We start from the raw sequence: 19658 nt of genomic DNA, 5'->3' as shown, positions 1-19658 counted from the left end.
TGGATTTATTTTAACTTTTTGTATTTCCAAATGGCAACTCGATTCCAAACATCTTTTTCTAAATGGTAAATGAAATCAGATCTGTGTTCAAATATAAATGTAAGAATATATAAAAGAATAAGATTTGTTTTAGAATTAGCAAAAAAAAAACAGTACTGGGTAAGAACCAGTTTCCGGACAATACCAGTTTCCGGACAAGTATTATAACGGCTTAATTTTGGGTTTATCGATGACGATCGGTATTTACATGTCATGAAGATGCTTGGTTTGATTGTTTGTGAAAATAAACTTCCTTCCAAGTTGATACATCATTAAAATTTCGTAGGATATCTTACCTGTGTTTTAAAAACAGCCTAATATTCCTTTGGGGCATGTAATTTGTACTGCGCATGCGCAATATTTTGTTTATTTCGGGATATAATTTGGGGTAGCAATTAATGCACAATGTACTTCATTTGAAGTTCATTGGGTGTAAATTCCCCAGAGCCAAATCTGTATCGTATCGGAAAACGGTGTTTAGCTAGGTTTACTCCACATCGCACTTCTTTGCTGCCGTACACACACAAATATCCGTTCCACTTTTCAGTCATTCCGAGACCAATCACGTGATCATTATTTTTCCTATCGTAAACATTTTTCAGTAAATCGGCTTAATTATATAAGAAAGCTAATATGTGAGAAGAATTTTTTTGTTATATTAGAATAATTATCAGTTAAAAACAGATATGAATAGCAGCTTAATATATGTCCGGAAACTGGTTCTGCAAGAGTGAACAATTTACACTTTTAATGACCTAATTTAACCCTTCAGTTTGTACATTGCTTACGTCACCAGGCAGCGTTAATTGTGTTTTGGATGTAGAAAGAGCTCAGGTTTTTGGTATATTGGTTTTATTAATGCATGTTTATTATTAAAAAATAGACAATCAAAAAAACTCGAATTCTGTCCGGAAACTGGTTCCTGCCCAGTAGGCTCATATATGTTCAGATTTCGGAGTGGTTTCCAATTACTAGCAACCCATCTTTGTTCAAATTATGACGCAAACTTGATTATTTTCATGTTAAGGATGCAATGTACCTTGCTTACAGAATGTTGGAGGTTCTACTAGGTTGGCTGTTCATGCTTGAAATAATGCATGAAGCAACACCTGGCTTTGAGGTTATAAACTTTTTTCTCAGTTCCGTCTCAAATGGCCAGATTTTCATTAATCAGTGAACATTTTGTGGCAACTTCCGACCTATTAAATACCTGAGACCTGAGTTTTAGCTGAGAGAATTTCTTTATAACCTCAATCCCTGTTCAATTTTTAAAACAACCTTTGGCATTCTGAAGGGGAAAACATAGTGTATTAAATCAGAAAAGGGAAACTTCAAATCCAACAACTGAGAATGGAATTTACCCAAACATTTTATAAAAAATTTCAATTTTAATTCAATTTAACATGCATGGTACATAGCAGCGTATATCTATAGGGACAGCTTTCTGTCTTCTAGCTGATACAAGTCAGCTGCTGTTAAGTCATGGTTCTGGTGAAGAATGTGCACAATGCATTTTAAGGGAAATAATTAGCATTTTTAGGGGAAAATATACCTATTTTGGGCTAAGGGAAACTGACTTTAATGGTAGAGTTACAGACATATCTAAATGCATTTGAGAGAAACTAATAAATAGCTTATGTTACATAATAACCCTAATTGACTAATTTAAGTTTCATTTTTCTTAAGACAAGAATAATTAACAATAAGGGACTAATTTAAGTAATTTATAACATTTGTATCATGTCTCAATCAACAAGTGCAGTATGTTTTGCAGTTAACAGAAATCAAGTAAATACTTAATGATATTTTCTCGGAAAAGGCTTCTTTCATGTTCCTGAAAGTTGATATTGGTATTATATAAAAGGGTATTTCGGATGAGACATTCTTTACGGTACTTTTGCAGAATACTTACGTCATTCATTTGGACGTCATTCATAATTATGAAAGATTATGATATTGAGAAATAGGCAATTTTTATTATTTATATGGTTGATTCTCAATGTTTCTCAACTAGCTTCAGAATATATCATCTTTTTTTCATTGGTTCATTGTATTTTAAGCTCCACTTTTCAGGCAGAAAAAATGGGGGCATCGTAATAGCCAGGTAACTGGTATTGCCATTGTTCACCGAGTATATCCAGTAACACCAGAATGTGAAAATAACGCACAATTCCTACAGTAAGTAACGCAGAATTGTGCAATTAATGGCGGATAACTGACAGGATTTCCAACGCAGTAAGTAAACTGGCCAATATATTTTTTACTTAATCAAACTGGAAAAAGAAATAGCCGCATACAGCTGTGAAGACAAAACTCTTTATCCTTCATCAAGATTATTTCCATGAAATTGTTATTATTTTTTTGAAGATCATTCATGAAAATGATAGCTTGACCAACGTTCTGAGCTAGATTTTGGCTTTTTGTCAACTCTTATAAGTACAACAATGCATATTATACCGTATAATTTCGGTTTTCTGTAGGCAAGTGACATTTACTAAACTTCTGGTGATATAGAAATTGAAATAAGCTGATAAAATGTGATTCATGCCGTTTTTATGAGGTAACTCCGATGTACGTGAATTGTGCTTTGTGGTAACGCAGGCAAATGTGATTTTTCATATATGGCACTGAACTGTTACAAAGGTTTAACGCCTTTAATGAGCGAATATAATTATTTGGGACCTAGTCAATACTTATTAAGAAATATATAATAATTAGATCTTGACAAACTTGACATTTGTTTCCTGAAATAAATTTTTATTTGCAAACATGTTGCCCACGTCTAATCTGGTTAGAAAATAAGAACAAAAAAAATCCATTGCAAATAAATTGAATGTAAAAATTGAAAACAATCAAGAGAAGAAGTGTTTGTATATGTTATGCCTGAAATAATGCACCTGTGAAGCTTGAAAGTCTCCATATGTCCTTTATTGTGTTGGCGTGATGTTAAACCCAACCAAAACGAATATTTGGTAGTAGCACTTTGCCTGGTGAACTTCTGTGAAAATGGATTTTTTATTTTATTTATTTTTTCTCTTATATAAGGAAGTAACTTGTATTCAAAAGATATTTTACTTAGAAACTTTAATACCTTACTATCCTCTGCTAAAGTCAAATAAATTATAAACCCTGGGGTAAAGATATACCCTACTCTTGGGGTTTCTTATTATATATGTTAACTTGTATAGAAAAACATGTGAATCTACCGTAAGAGCTTATGCTAGGCATTAGTATAGACATTTACAAAACTAACAGGACTGATGACCCAGTACAGAGCCAGGTCACATCCATACAGAGTGCCCTCTTGCTCACTCAGGTAACTCATTTGTACAAATACAATAAATATCTAATACCAATCTCTCAGACTTTGAATGAACTGTTCCATGATCACAGCTGAGCAAAACCATTTCATAAATTTACCAGGTACAGTGTGACATAGACTAAAGATAGGTTGAATATATTTTGGTTTCTTAACTCAATGTACAAGTATATGAAGAGCTACTAGAGATGTGTTTGTGGAAGATATCCATTCCATGAAGGCCTAAAAGTGGACTTCCTCGTATTTACTATGTAAAATAATTGATAATTAGAACGTGAGAACAATGAAAAATTCAATTATTGAACAAAGCCCATTTTCATAACTACATTCTCAATAGGTATTGATATTGGTATAAATGTCACTTGCCTACAGAAAACCGAAATTATACGGTATAATATGCATTGTTGTACTTATGAGAGTCGACAAAAAGCCAAAATTTAGTGGTCAAGCTATCGTTTTCATGAATGATCTTGAAAAGTAAACAATTTCGTGTCAATACTCTTGATGAGGGATAAAGAGTAATGTCTTCACAGCCGTATGCGGCAATTCCTTTCTTTCAGTTCGGTTAAGTAAAAAATATATTGGCCAGTTTACTTACCGTGTTTGAAATCCTGTCAGTTATCTGCTATTTATTGCACAATTCTGCGTTACTAATGGCACGAATCAGGTGTTATTTTCACATTCCGGCGTTACTGGATAAACACCGTGTTGTTGAACATTTTAGGTTCATTTTCTGTTTATGGTCATTACTAAATATAGCTATTTCATTAAACTTGATATAGGGATGCCTGTCGTCTTGTCGTCCCATTTTCAGGTCAGAGGTCACTGTTGCCTGTAAAAGATTAAGTTCCATTTTCCCGCTATTCACTTCAAACTTGGTATACTTATTTATTATAAAAAAATGTAATTAGCAAAGTTATATCCCCATTTTATTTTTTATTTCTGCCATGGTTAACCTTTCTTTAGGCTTATTTCTCAAAGAAATTTGCTGTAAATTTGGATACTTGTTTCACAAAAATTGCATGTCAAAAGGGTAGATAACTCTAAAAGTCTTTATTTTTTTTTGCTTAATTATCTCCCTGTATAGCGTGGCCTCTACAGAGTTGAATGATTTTTGGCTGAGTTATGGCTCTTGTATAAAAATTGCATTTTTCCTTGTTAATGATTTTTGTGTCTCCTGCTACACATTAGTTGCAACATGCAATTGGCATCATGGAGTGAAACATGATCACTGATTGCTCTTGTATATTCATACTTTCCTAATTTTCTCAAAAACTGTTTGAGATATTCACTTCAAATTTGAAGTACTTTTTTGATATCTAGGACTTGAAATTCTGCCATTCAGTTTTGTATAATTATGCTCCTTTTTAGTTAATGTAATTGTTATCATACTAGTCAGTACTTGTTAAAGTCGAACTTGTTGTTTCTCAGATAGCTCTTGTTACTTTTGCAAGCATTATTGTCAGAAATATTATACGTATATATATTTTTTTTTCTAAAACTTCCTTGTTAATCATGCTAATTAAATAGATTTTGTAATTTAAAGACATTTTTTTGGTAAACTGTTATGAAATTACTGAAGCTACTCTGTATATCACTACTTCAAATGCATAAATTTTGAATCTAATTCTGCAGATATCAAGTCATGATGCAAAAAGTTGCATCAAGGTTTTTTAGCTCTACTATTAAGGGAATAAGGAGTTTGACCCTTGAATGTAAAATTTAGAGATTTCAGGTAGGTTTTATATGTAATGCCCCTTTTAAAGTTTGTCAAAATTGGTTGCCTAAAAGACGAGAATTAACACTGCATAGGATGCCACCTCCTGTTTTGATTTTCAAGTTTGTATAGCCAAATATTCTGCATTAATATTGTCATATGATAAAGCATTGAGTACAGTTGAGCATACTGGTCCAAATTTGCCTCTTGTTTTGATTTTCTTCATAAATTATACTTATAGGTCGACAATTAACTTTTTAAAAATTTAATCCCTGTGATAACAGAAGTTGTATATTCGTATAAATAATAATAAAAGGATACAACATTACTTAAGTGTTTAAATAAATCAAGTTGTGGCATATATTAATGGGAAGTTTTGTGAAAGAATTTTAAGATCGTGAAATACTAAATAAAGTTAAAGGCTAATTAGACTAGTGTTGGTACTTAGCGTGACATGTGGTGGGAAAAATATTACACAGATAAATCAACCAGTCCATGAAATTTGTTTCTTCAACATCTACGTTTTTGTCAAGTTTTGATTTGTGAAAATTAAATATTAAAGTTTCTTTAATTGTTTAGTATATTGAATTACAAAATTTATTGAACGAGTTGAATAAAATAATATTATGCAAGCCTTTGGCAAGCAAAATCATGTTGTTTTTTTTCAACAAGTTCAATTTAGTATTAAATCAACAAATAAATAATATTTATCAGATGATTCAACTATAAAAATTTAAGTAAAAAGACCGTTTTTCTTGGCCGCCTATAGGTATTGCTACTCAGGCGCTTTAATGCTTGGTTTACAATAACGCAAAATGAGCACGCAAAATGTTATTACACTAGGTGAATATTACAATTCTTAAACTAGTTAGCCATTAAATATTGATGTGAATTCACCGGCAGTGACATAGTGGGCATAGCCAAGTAATATGACTTTCTGCCGGTGAATATTAATCATGACTAGTTCAATAATTGCTTATTTAATTTATTGAATTATCAAAAAGTACAACCTTATATACATGTACAAATTTTGCCTCGTTGAAGTGCGGGAAAAAGACGCACGTGTTAGGCATGTGACGACTACGCGAACGCTGCGCATACAAAAATAATTCAAGTTTATACTCATCATTGCAGTGTAGCCTTCAAGTATAATAGTAAAGCAATGATATTTTAACAGAGAAATATGCAATTAAGAACAAAAAGCAACAATTATTTTTTAATTAACAGTCTACAGATATGATCATTGAATATAAGTCTCAATCTATTTTTAGACTGGGAAAATCCAATTCAGCCAGTGAATATGATACTACATTCAGTAAATATGATTTTATAAAAAGTTCTGTTGACTACTGTTTGGACCAATGAGATTGCAGCTATTTTTAAATCATATAATAATGCTTTTTATTAATCTTGCGCCGCGGTTTATGTGATAAATTTGTTTTACATGTACAATAGGGGCAGTTTATGAATTGTGATAAATTGGTTAGCGTAGTTCTTAAACAAGTTACAGCTTTTTGATCGCTGATAATTTCAGACTTAAATATTTAGATTTCTTAAGAAATTATATTTATTCTTCACTTTTTTTATCCTACCAGGAAAGACAAAGTCTGGCTGCAGGGTTTCAGGTTTGTCTAAACGGTCAAAGAAATCGTCTTCAAGTCAAGATACCAGCAACAAGCAGCACAACCTTAAGGACATGTTTGCCAAGTTTGCCCATAATAAAAGGTAATAAATGCTCCAGGTTTTTATCAAGAGATCTTTTCTTTTTTCACTGCATGCAAAATACAGTTTATTGACTCAATGGTTTTTTCTCACTTGATCAGGAAGAGTCACTAGCCTCTTGATTTTGGGAAAATTATTTCTAAAGTTGCTAATATGGGAAGTAAAAATTCTGGTTTTAAGTTCAGATTTTTGCGAAAACTGTGATTTTAAAGCAAATTTTGATTGGGAAGAGACCTTTAATAGGCCTCTGTTACATAAGATGGAAAATCACAGTGACTTGATTACTTTTATGCTCTCAATTACTGTTTAATTGGATTATTTTATGCAAGGAAATGATATTTTTCAAAGCTCAATCTATGATTTAACAAAGAATAATTAAATTCCATTAACAACGAAAATAACATGTAAAGCAAAACTTTAAATACACCTACAATTTTTGTTTTTCTATTTTTTTATTATTTTTTAAAAGTGGTATTAATTTTATTTTGATGGTTAAAATTTTCAAGAAAATCAGTAAAGCATAAAAATTTCATAAATTTTGCCATTCAATATAATTGGCAAAATGTTTTGATTTTTTTTGCCAATAAGCTAATTATTAAGAAGATATTGAATTTTAGCAGTGTTTTTCTTTTCTTGAAAACTGTTTATAATCATATTAGGATAATGTTTTATTTAAATGATTTATTTAAGATAAAAACTTTGACAAAAACACACACACACACACAACCCAAACACTTCCTGTGAGGAAGTTATCCAGCTTGTTTACAAAAGAGGAAGTTGATGGTTTTTCTCAGGTTCAAACTTGAGCCTGATACTCCTGAAATGATGTACATAAAGTACCCGAGGTACTCTGTTTCAAATGGGAAAGTGGTCTGAAAGTCTTATTGTATTGCCCTAAAAAAAAACTAATTTCTTGTAGCACAAATGATGAATCAGTGGACTAAATTTTATATTTGTTGATGCAAGACTTAAAAACATAATTTTATAGAGAAAGTTTGTTTTGCTTATTATGAATTAAATGGAAGTTAAGTCGATTTTATTTTATGTTGTTGATTTTTATGCCCCCACAGAGTGGGAGCATATAGCGTTGCACTTGTCCGTCCGAGTGTCTGTCCATCCGTACGTCCGTCCGTACGTCCCAAAATCTTGTGAACGCAACTCCTCTTAAACCGGATGGCAGATTTTGCTTAAACTTCCAGGGATGAACAACCTTAATGTGTAGATGGTAGTAAAGGAAGGAATTTTTGCTGCGACCAAATTTAACAGAATTATGGCCCTTCGTTGATTTTTTCACTATATACTATGTAGAAATTTTGTGAACGCAACTCCTCTTAAACCGAATGGCAGATTTTGCTTAAACTTCCAGCGATGAACAACCTTAATGTGTAGATGATAGTAAAGGAAGGAATTTTTGCTGCGACCAAATTTAACAGAATTATGGCCCTTTGTTGATTTTGTTCACTATATACTATTTAGAAATTTTGTGAACGCAACTCCTCTTAAACCGGATGGCAGATTTTGCTTAAACTTCCAGGGATGAACAACCTTAATGTGTAGATGATAGTAAAGGAAGGAATTTCCGCTGCAACCAAATTTAACAGAATTATGGCCCTTTGTTGATTTTTTCACTATTTACTCTGTAGAAATTTTGTGAACGCAACTCCTTCTAAACCGGATGGCAGATTTGCTTAAACTTCCAGGGATGAACAACCTTAATGTGTAGATGGTAGTTAAGGAAGGAATTTTTACTGCGACCAAATTTAACAGAATTATGGCCCTTTGTTGATTTTTAGTTTTCAACTTGTGGCACATGTTAGTCCAAAAAAATATTTGACCTAGAGTCATAAGATTGACAGAACAGTGGCGTGTGGGGGCATCCGTGTCCTATGGACACATTTCTAGTTATTACTGATGAAGACATAAGTAGAAATTTCACACTAGTAGAATTGTTGTCTGGATTTTTAATTTAAGCATTTTTTTATTCAGAGCTTAAAAGTCATGATGCAGATGATTTTTGTTGAAATTTCACAAATTGAGTGGAAAAAAATGATAGGAAAACCAGATTAATTTCTTTGTTGGAATTTTTTCATTAACAATTGAAAAAAATTAGCCTTGAGCACAACTCTTTGACTTAACCTTAAAGTTAATGAAAACAGTTAACTTCCTTTTAGCAAATTTTGTGATTTGATACTGAATAAAAAGTCATGTTCAGAATTGTTTGTGGTTACATTTTAATGTACAAGTAAAATGCATTTAATGCAATAAATCAGTTTTATAAAAAGAAACGACAAAAAGAAGTATTTTTAAGCCTTGAAAATGTTGTAAATAATTATTCAAAAATATTTTTAAAATATGTATAAAACAAAATCATGCACCTGTATTCTGTTTTAATATCAATTAACATTCTTTTTAAGTTATTAATTTTCAATAGAGAAGATTTTCTATTTAAGAACAATGTAGTATTTAAAGGAGCGCACCTGAGGTCTTTAAACCCAAACAGTATAAGGTTGTCCTACTATGCTTTCTAAAATTTGTTTCCATGTTGTTCCTACCTTTATATGATTGAATAATCCATGATTATGATAACAGAGTTAGTTGATAAAGCTTTTATGGTAACAGAAATTGCTTTGAGAGTTTGAAGGGTGTGAATGTGTGGGACTAGATTTCTTAAGGACTTCTCACTGCAAGGATTTAAACCCCATCAGTGGCAAACTGTTGTTTCCCTTACACTCATTGCTTATAACTGGTTAGTTCCTGGAAAAGATGCTATTTTACTATCGATGAGCTTACAGCTTCTTACGCCATCAAATTAAAATTAATTCTGTATATGCTAAAAGGGGAGCAAAGACTTTTATATTTTGTAATGATAGTTGAGAAAAAATCTATCTTTGACATTTTAATACTGATCATATAATAATTCAAATTTTTATTTTGACAGTGAGAAACCAAGATTAAACCATGATACCATTGACTGTGACAAAGATGATGCTTTCACTCCAGAAACAAAATCATACCCTACTAGCAAAAATACCAGTGTCCAACGAGTTCTGATGAAATAGACTTTCAGGCTAGTGCTGAATAAGACTTGCAGGCATGGAAATGTTTTGAAAAGTTACTGAAAAAGTAGATGAAGGTGTTGGAAAACAAATAAAATTTCAAATTGAATGGTGACAGAAATTTGTTCTTAGCATAGACGAAAGGCTTATCCTATGTTATATTAGACATAAATTAGTCTAAGGAGATTGTTATTGAATATTATAGGAGTCAAATTGAAAAGCTGGCATTTGTTAATACTAATAAGTGTCATTTAAACTTATTTTTACACTACTTTTGGTTGCTATGGCAACAGAATTAGTTTATACTGGTAGAATAAGGTAGTGGTAGATAAGAGGTGATTTACTGAAATGAAATATCACTATTGGAGAAAAATGGGTTTTGAATAGATTAAAAAGTTTTTATTATGCAGTTTTAAATGAAATTGAGTTTCCTTTTGAGTTTAAGTGATTTTTATTTTGATTCAAAGCAGCTTCTCAATTAAATAATTGAATTAATAGCTAATCACCTTTGGAAAAAATATACATGTGCTACTCATGACAGGTGTAAATTGAATTTTTATCTGCATGCTGTACAGTTATATATAGAAATATAAAAATTTTACAGTACATGTTTTAAGTGTTTCTTGTGTCATGATTTTTTTACCCCTCTAATAAGCATTATTTGGTTTGCAGAGTTAAGCCTGGCCACTTCTGCACGTTGATTGGTCACTACCCCGCCAACCCCCACCCATTCCACAACCCTCCTACCCACCCATTCCACAACCCTCCTACCTCTCAAAACCATGTAAACTGCAGAATTTTTCATTTTAAACATGTTTTAATATTTCGTATATGCTCTTCATCTCCCACAAAATTTTTTTTTTTTAAAGTTATCTATATATTTAGTTTAGAGGGTTGCACAGTGGGTGAAGGAGGGGGGTGGTTGGCTCAGGGGTAGTGACCAATCAACGCGCCGAATACCTATGCTCTGCACAAGGTACAATTGAAAACTGACAACAGTTCAATGCACTGACAACAGTGGTGCAATATAAATTACACAAGTCGGTGGAAATGACGTCAGAGTCTCTCAGTTTTTTTATTTAAATTATTCTAAAAATAGGGAGAATTGTTGTACTCGCATAGGTTTAAGCCTCAAACTGGTTAAGTTTCTGAGTGTACATGTATCTCCAAAACTACGGAATTGAATGGGTTAGAGCTTCACACACTTATTTGAAAGCATAATAGGACGTCACTGTCCAAGGCCCATAACTCTTACACATATTTTGACAGGATTATTGGCCCTTTTTTAACTTGGAAAATTTAACCTTATTCAAGCTCATGTTTTACCATCAAGCACTGAGAATAGTTGAGCAAACTGTCCTATCGACAGCTCTTGTTAACATCTTCTAGTACTGGTATAATGTTTTGGTAAAATCAAAGCCTGTATCTTATGGATCATGACTAGTGGTCCTGTTGAAGCTTTACTTTAAAAATATTTGAATTAAAATGACAACAGTGTTTGATGATGTTTTGTCCTGCTTGATCGTAAGAGGCGACTTAATGGGTTCCAATACTGGAGTCTACGCATCTCTTAGCTCCAGCAGGTGAGGCGGTTTTGAACCCTGGTGTTGCTTTAATTTGTAACACGCGGGGTTTGCCAAAATCACCTTTCCTATTTCGGTGTCATAATTTTATAAATTTATGAGCTTTTTGGTAGACATTAGATCCAGTGATTATCATACATTTATAAAGCACTATATCTTGGGTATATTAAAATTATATTTTTTTATTTCTCCTTGTAACAACTAGAATTGTAATACACAAATAATAACGTAATATTATGATTCAGATACATGTAAAATGACAAAAAGTGCCGATTTATATATAATAAACTTGGGATTACTGAAACACGGAAAATGAAAATTTTTTCAGAATTATCACTAAGTTGTGTAGGGGAAGCCTAGGAATATAACAGATATGCCAAATTCTCAAGAACTTACTATCAAATTTATAAACATTTATGGCTTATGATTAGAAAGCACACGAAAAAGATAAAATACGCCAAATTTTTTCGAAGATTTGATTTTAAGAAGTGGACAACGAAAACAAATAGGGAAATTATAACAAACTTGCGATTAAAATTTTGTAACCATGATAATTACAAATGTCCCGAATCATCACTGACTTATGACTTAAGAAACTCGGAAAATAACGAAATACATTTATGCCGACTTAAAGTTATTAAAAATTCTTGATTAAAAAAAAAAACAGAAAAGGATAAAATAAAGTCACATTTACAAAATTACAATTGTGATACACGAAATTGACAAAGTATATGTACAGTGGATTATCACAAACTTCTGATCGAAAAACACCACAAAATACGCTGTCATAGTAACGAATTGTTTTACATGTACACAGTATTAATCTGAATTAATACAATATTTTAATGAATTATTAAACCTACAAATAACTCCGAAAACAAATTTGCCATTTTATTTACGTATCGTATGTACGAATATACAGATTACAATGACGTTCAAGGACATGTACTTTTATGGTTATATGACGTGTGCAGTTTCAGCCGCGTCATGACAAAACTAACAAAATGGATTCTGCGACCAGCATGGATCCAGACCAGCCTGCGCAGTCTGATCAGGATCCATGCTGTTCGCTATCAGTTTCTCTTCTTGTTACAGAGTTGGTAAGCGAACAACATGGATCATTATTAGACTGCGCGGATGCGCGGGTTGGTCTTGATCCATGCTGGTGAGTGGTCGCAAACCCATTATGTTGGTTTTGTCGTGACACGGCTCAGATGACTTCTATAGACTATAGTACATGTCCACTTTATAATGTGCTGCAGCAATATCCAGCTTACTGTTGTAGGTATTTATTGAAAAGGTTAGATACAGGTTACCGAATCATATGATAATGGAAGAAATGCGCATGTAGGATAATTCCTTTTTATAATCTTCAATCAGTCCCTAGCTATAACCTTGGTAATATGCGATTACGTATCTACTAATTAATGCTGATTAGAAATAGATTTATAATTATGCTGCCTAGCATACAACGCCCGGGATTTTGTCAATTTATTTTTTTCTTTTATTTTTTTCTTTTTAATAAAAAGTATGAAAGTCACATACTTGTGTTCTTGATCAATTTTTCTTTATTTCTTTTGTACTTATATCAACGGTGTTTTTATAGCATTTGACATCTACGGACTTCATGGTCAATTCCTATGCATTAAAGTTAGAGAGCCAATACACACAACTCAAACCGATATCATTTCTTAAACTTATAACTACAATATAGTACATCTCTATGCATGTTATTCTGTTGTAATGATTTAAAAAATATACATCTGCATTTTATTTATTTATTTATTTTAATATGTCTAACTCTTTGAATTTGGTTATGCTATTCTGTATAATTCAAGCATTTTTCTTAACAACTCTTGATGAATCTCAACTATAAAACTATAAATAACAGTTATTAGTTGAAACGTCGAGTAACATTCTACACTAAGAGTGTAGATTTCTGCACACACAGACCACATTTTACACTAAGAGTGTAAGTTTCTGCACATACAGACCATATTCTACAATAAGGAGTAAATTTCTGCTCATACAGACCACATTCTACAATAAGAGTGTAAGTTTCTGCACATAAAGACCACATTCTACACTAAGGAGTAAATTTCTGCTCATACAGACCACATTCTACAATAAGAGTGTAAATTTCTGCTCATGCAGACCACATTCTACACTAATAGTTTAAACTTCTGCTCATACAGACCACATTCTACACTACAAGAGTCAATTCATGCACATACAGACACCTTCTACACTAACAGTGTAAATTTCTGCTCACACAGACCACACTCTACACTGAGATATAAACTTCTGCACATACGGACCGCACTCTACACTGAGAGTGTAAATTTCTGCCCATACAGACCTTATTCTACGCTGAAAGTGTAAATTTCTGCTCATACAGACCACAATCTACAATTAAAGTGTAAATGTCTGCTCATACAGCCCACATTCTACACTTAAAGTGTAAATTTCTGCTCATACAGACCACATTTTACACTAAAAGAGTCATTTCATGCACATACAGGCAGGCACCTTCTACACAAAGAGAGTAAATTTCTGCTCATACAGACAACACTTTACACTGAGAGTGTAAATTTCTGCTCATACAGACCACACTCTACACTAAAAGTGTAAATTTCAGCACATACGGACCACATTCTACACTTAAAGTGTAAGTGTCTGCTGATACAGACCACATTCTACACTTAGATAGTAAATTTCTGCACACGCTGACCACACTTTACACTCAAAACGCTCTAGATGATAACGTTTCGAAATGGTTATTAACCTTTCCCTTGTAGAAGCGTGTTCCGACGGCTTTTGGCTTTCCCCCCTTTTTTAAGGCCTTAAACAGTGAAAAAATGCCCTATTTAGGCCCAAACACTGTTTTTTTGTTTTAGAAGTGTTGTTAAAAAAGTGGCCACATTTTCGGCACCGTCCCCCATCCAAAGTTTAAATCAGGGGGATGCCAGAAGGGGGATGTGCCCCCTTCTGTTTGTGGTTTGAAAGGGGCGGCAGTCCCCCTCATCGCCAAGAAAATGTTCGACATGTGAAAGGCTAAAAATGGCCTCAGGTTGATCTTAGGGTAACTAATAACCGACGCTGAGAAGCCTTTTACTCTATCTCAATTCATTAAGAAGTTGCAGCACTTTGAAATTAGTTTTGATGGAAAAAACCAAAGCAAACTAGTGATTTTGGCAATTTTGAGACGTCTACCCGTTGCCATGGTAAAAGGAAATTTATGATTGAGCATGCTGTTACAGAGGCTATGGTCTAGTTAACATTTGTGCCAAGTTTCATCAATATTGAAGCATTTTTCATACTTCCATAGCAGTTTGAACTTGTTACAGGAGGGTTTTCAATGAAAACGGCCATTTTTCGCAATATGCTCATGGGGTAAAAGGTTAAGAACTTAATGAAGTCTTACCTTGTTTGTTATAGGTTTTTCGTGCCAAGGGGAAATTAATAACTTTGATTGCATATATATATCTCGTGGGAATTTTGTGACACGAACTGGTTTTTTTTAAAGGTTTCAGGTTTCATTTCAAGAAATACACCTAAGGCGAAAACGTTCCATTTAATATTAAATTTCCTAGCTTTCTTTTATTCTTAAGTCAGCACTCCGTTCTATTTCTAGTAAAGTAATATGATAGTTGATATTAAATGTTTCTGGAATGGAACTCGAACCATTGAAGAAAAATTTAAATTTGCAGACAAGTAGGCGGATACGTAAATAGTTAAATGTAATATGAAAAAGGTACTTAATCGTGCAAAATTATTTAATGTAGGAGTTAGTCTCGGATAGACAACAAGTATCATTACTTAAAGATCTTCCAATGTGAAAGGACGCACAATTTAAGGACATTATTTGTAAAATACCATCAACGAATATATTGTTATAAATGAAAACTTATTTATCATAAATATTTTGTATAATTTGGAAGTTTCTAAACAGGACTGTGCATTATACCGTCTTTCTAGACATTGTTTTTTTCTCTACATAAAGTTATAACATGCATATTACTTGAATAACTGAAATATCATTGCAAATGACTATTAATTTCGAATTCTAGACATAACAAATGAGAATTAGTTTCGAATGAAATATTGCAAATCGTAGCATGGGATATTAAACTGTACGAAAGACATTGAAATTTGTGGTTCAATGATTACATGCAAGGGAGAAATAATCACAATTATATAAAGGACAAACCCCTAGAGATACTGCATCAGAGAAATTGAAGCTATGGAACGCCGAGATCTCTTTCCTGACGCGCATGAATACTCTTGGAACTGGTGAGTTTTATTTGTCCTATTTTTCGAAAAGAAACTTATTCATTATTTTATCATCATAATTGAGCTATGAATGCATGTGCTCTCCCATAAACCATATACTGATTATTCAAATATTTGTAAAGAAAAAAAAACAAACGGATAGTTAAACGAACGTTGCGGTATTTGTTACTTTATAAACGTCATTTTTTTCTGAAGAAAATATGTCGAAAGCTAAAGAAAAGCTTTTATGTTTACTGAACTGATTGTATATACATGTAACGATTAAAATATAATGAAAACTTATAACTCTGATATCTAGATGTTCACGTAAAACATGTATATGTTATTACTATACTGAGAAATATCTGTGTTCCACTGTAACAAACACTTGGTTATACAAGTGTAATTTAATTTTTCATGTCATGAGTAAATAATCAATATTATAGAAAACTATTCTTCGCCGTTTATATACGAGTACATTTTCTCTTTCTGGACATTAAAATTTGCAAGACTTTCCCTTAAATTTTGAGTACTGGCAGAATTTAAAAGAAAGTAGTCCGGTAAGACACCAGTGAAAATACGGAAAATATGTTTCACTGCAGTTAAAAATAATTTTTTACAGTGAAAATACAGAAAAAGAAAAAACGCATTTTATTTCATCAATATTTCATTTCAAAGTATATAATAAATACACTTATAAATGAAATACTTATGAAATAAAATGCATATTTTCATTTTCCGTATTTTCACTGTAAAAAGAAATATTTTTCATTGCAGTGAAGCATATTTTCCATATTTTCACTGGTTTTCTTTCCGAACTACTTTCTTTTACTCTCGGCCTTTACACACTATTTAAGAAGTCTTTCAAATTGTAATGTACAAAAAAAATATATAAAAAAAATAAAAAAAAAATGAAAAATTATTAAAATAAAGACAAAATTCAAGATTTTTTTTTCTATTAATACAGTGGAATTCTGTGGTATGAAAATTATCATAATTTACTCGGGACTACAGCCTCTCATGAAATATTTACTTTTATACCACTCAACGAAAATCAATTCAGTATCTATAAAAAAACTAATATTCTCTATTTATAAGTGAAATATTGAAATATCAGTTCCATATATATTTTTGTACTGCAAAACAATTATTATTCGTGGGTACATATTATTGGGGCTTTTTTGGAACAGATCTAGTTGATCAACAAAATTAAGATCCAACAAAATTTTATTTCGGCTGCTGTACGATTATTTATAGCATTATATTACATTATTTGTATTTATGCTTTTTTGCTGAAAAAGACAATCCATGAATTAAAGCTCCCGCAAAAATGTCCTATTTAACGCAACAACGAAATTTCAAATTCACGAAATAAAGAGAATTTACAGTAATCGTAAATTGATAATTTCAATGCCATCTTTGAAAAAGCTTTTTTTATCTCAAGATTTGATGATTTTCTTAGGAATTCAGATACAAATATTTGATTGAAATTCACCCTAACAAGTAAAATTGAAATAACAGACATTTATTAAAACAAGAATTGTTAAGTCATTGTGTCTTTTATATTGGATAGTTAAAATTATTTGCGTATATGATTATTTACAAGATTATTTGAGCCGCGTCACGACAAAACCAACATAGTAGGTTTGCGACCAGCATGGACCCAGACCAGCCTGCGCTTACGCGCAGTCTGATCAGGATCCATGCTGTTCGCTTACAAACCCTATAACAAGCAGAGAAACTGATAGCGAACAGCATGGATCCTGATCAGACTGCGCGGATGCGCAGGCTGGTCTGGATCCATGCTGGTCGCAAAACCACTATGTTGGTTTTGTCGTGACACGGCTCATTTGTTTGTTCTGTTTTACGCATTTTGCAATGTTTTTAGCTTTTCAGTTAGACAAGTTTTTTTTATCTCCTTTTGTATAAATGTATATTTTGCAACACTTTTAACTATAGAGATGAATAACATTACTGGGTATTTTTTTCTTGAGCGGTATATTAGCAAATAAAAATAAATAACGCTGTCGTTTTTATGAAAGATGCTTAATATTTTATTCATTTTGTTTGCAAATCATTTTTGGTTTTGAAACATTGAAATTTAATTTGAGAAAATCTTGATTTAAACAAAGAAATCAAAACTTTCGTATTATGATATTTTAATAATATTGTTTATATATTTATTGTTGTTTTCATCGCCGCCACCACCACCTCTGACATCAACATCATAATAATCATCATTATCAAACGAAACATAACTATATACATATATAAATTCTTCATCCATCCATACATACCAACATAAAACAATTCAATTACATATTATTATATTAAATGTAATACGTGTTTTAAAATGAACGTTTAGTGATTAATAATAACATAGATCGGTAGTCGAAACGGTGTCACTCTGTTTGCACAACACATTGTTGTTTATAAGAAACACCTCTGTCACAGTCGTTGCTTTACTCTTGCAGTTGAAGAATCTTGGACCTATTTATTGCAGACAAATATGTAAATGCACTGTATTTGATGAATCTTTGTGATAAATAACAGTAAGGGATGAATTAACTATAACAGCGATTGACTGTATGATAATGAAAGTTCTTGTTACTGTTTACTTTTTTGTTTTTATTAAGCCTATTTAGATTTTAAGGGGACACTTTAGTCATCTCTGGTAATTGAGGAGCACTTATATGAAAATAATTTTTCAGAATGATATTGAAATCTAAAGTGTTACAATAAAACCAGAAAACGTCACGTGATGGAACCCTTTTCCATTGAAAAGACAAACATTACAACTGCATAGGATTTTATGTATTTAAATGTCATTCACTTTGTTTTGTGCGTTTGTTTTTGTATACTCGGCGCCGGAATAAACCACATGACCGAGACCTATGACATCTTAATCGATTATCTTCTGAAGCCGCATAGGGGACGCCTTTTTCATGCTGATATGGCATCAGTCCTGTTTATCTCGTTGGTGTTGCAGGAAGACAACATCGTTGGTGTTGCAGAAGCACGACAAAGTTTGTTGACAGGAGCACGACATCGTTGGTTGTGCAGGAGCACGACATTGTTGGTGACGCAGGAGCACGACATCGTTAGTAGCGCAGGAGCCGACATCGTTGGTGACGTAGGAGCACGAACATCGTTGGTGACGCAGGAGCACGACATCGTTGATGGTGCTGGAGCTAGACATCATTGGTGGTGCTGGAGATAGTCATCGTTGGTTGTGCAGGAACACAACATCGTAGATGGCACTGGAGCACGACATCGTTGGTGGCGCAGAAGCACGACATCGTTGGTGGTGCAGGGTCACAACATTGTTGGTGACGCAGGAGCACGACATCGTTGGTGGAACAGCAGCACGACAACGTTTGTGGTGCTGGAGCACGACATCGTTTGTGGTGCTGGAGCACGACACAATCGTTGGTGGCGCAGGAGCACGACATAATCGTTGGTGGCGCAGGAGCACGACATTATTGATGGTGAATGAGAACGACATCGTTGGTGTCGCAGGAGCACGACATCGTTGGTGTCGCAGGAGCACGACATTGTTGGTGTCACAGGAGCACGACATCGTTGGTGATGCAGAAGCACGATGTCGTTAGTGGTGCGGGAGCAAGACATCGTTGGTGGTGCAAGAGCACGACAATACATCCTATGCATTCGTGTTCGATAACACAGTAGGATAACAACGTAGGACAACACCCTTCCGAGGTATTCATAACATGTCAGCCAATTATCACTGGTTCTTAGGATGACTTGACCTTGACCTGCCATGTGCATTCTCCGCGACGTGCACGCTTCGGAAGGAATTTATGATTATGTTATTTACAAGACAATTAAAAAAATATGTATTGAAAAAAAGGAGTTATATCTATAAAAACCCATCTACAATTTTTTATGATAAAATGCCTGCTATATTAAGAGGATATTTTTTCGTTTGC

General features: G+C 32.9%; 1 protein-coding gene across 1 annotated transcript in view; it reads left to right on the top strand.

The window, feature by feature from the left end:
- Positions 1-10465, top strand: part of LOC132730085 (exonuclease 1-like) — a 30930-nt gene extending 20465 nt beyond the window's left edge. The window contains exons 14-15 of the mRNA XM_060715942.1: positions 6671-6800; positions 9736-10465. Of these exons, the coding sequence (XP_060571925.1) occupies positions 6671-6800; positions 9736-9856 (251 nt within the window). The 3' untranslated portion in view covers positions 9857-10465. The remainder of the gene's footprint in view (positions 1-6670; positions 6801-9735) is intronic.
- The last annotated feature ends 9193 nt before the right edge of the window (positions 10466-19658 follow it).

This window comes from Ruditapes philippinarum, unplaced genomic scaffold, assembly GCF_026571515.1.
Source record: "Ruditapes philippinarum isolate M1 unplaced genomic scaffold, ASM2657151v2 ctg3820_1_1_1_1, whole genome shotgun sequence".
NCBI classification, from domain to species: Eukaryota; Metazoa; Mollusca; class Bivalvia; order Venerida; family Veneridae; genus Ruditapes; species Ruditapes philippinarum.
This window is presented reverse-complemented; position numbering and strand designations above follow the sequence as displayed.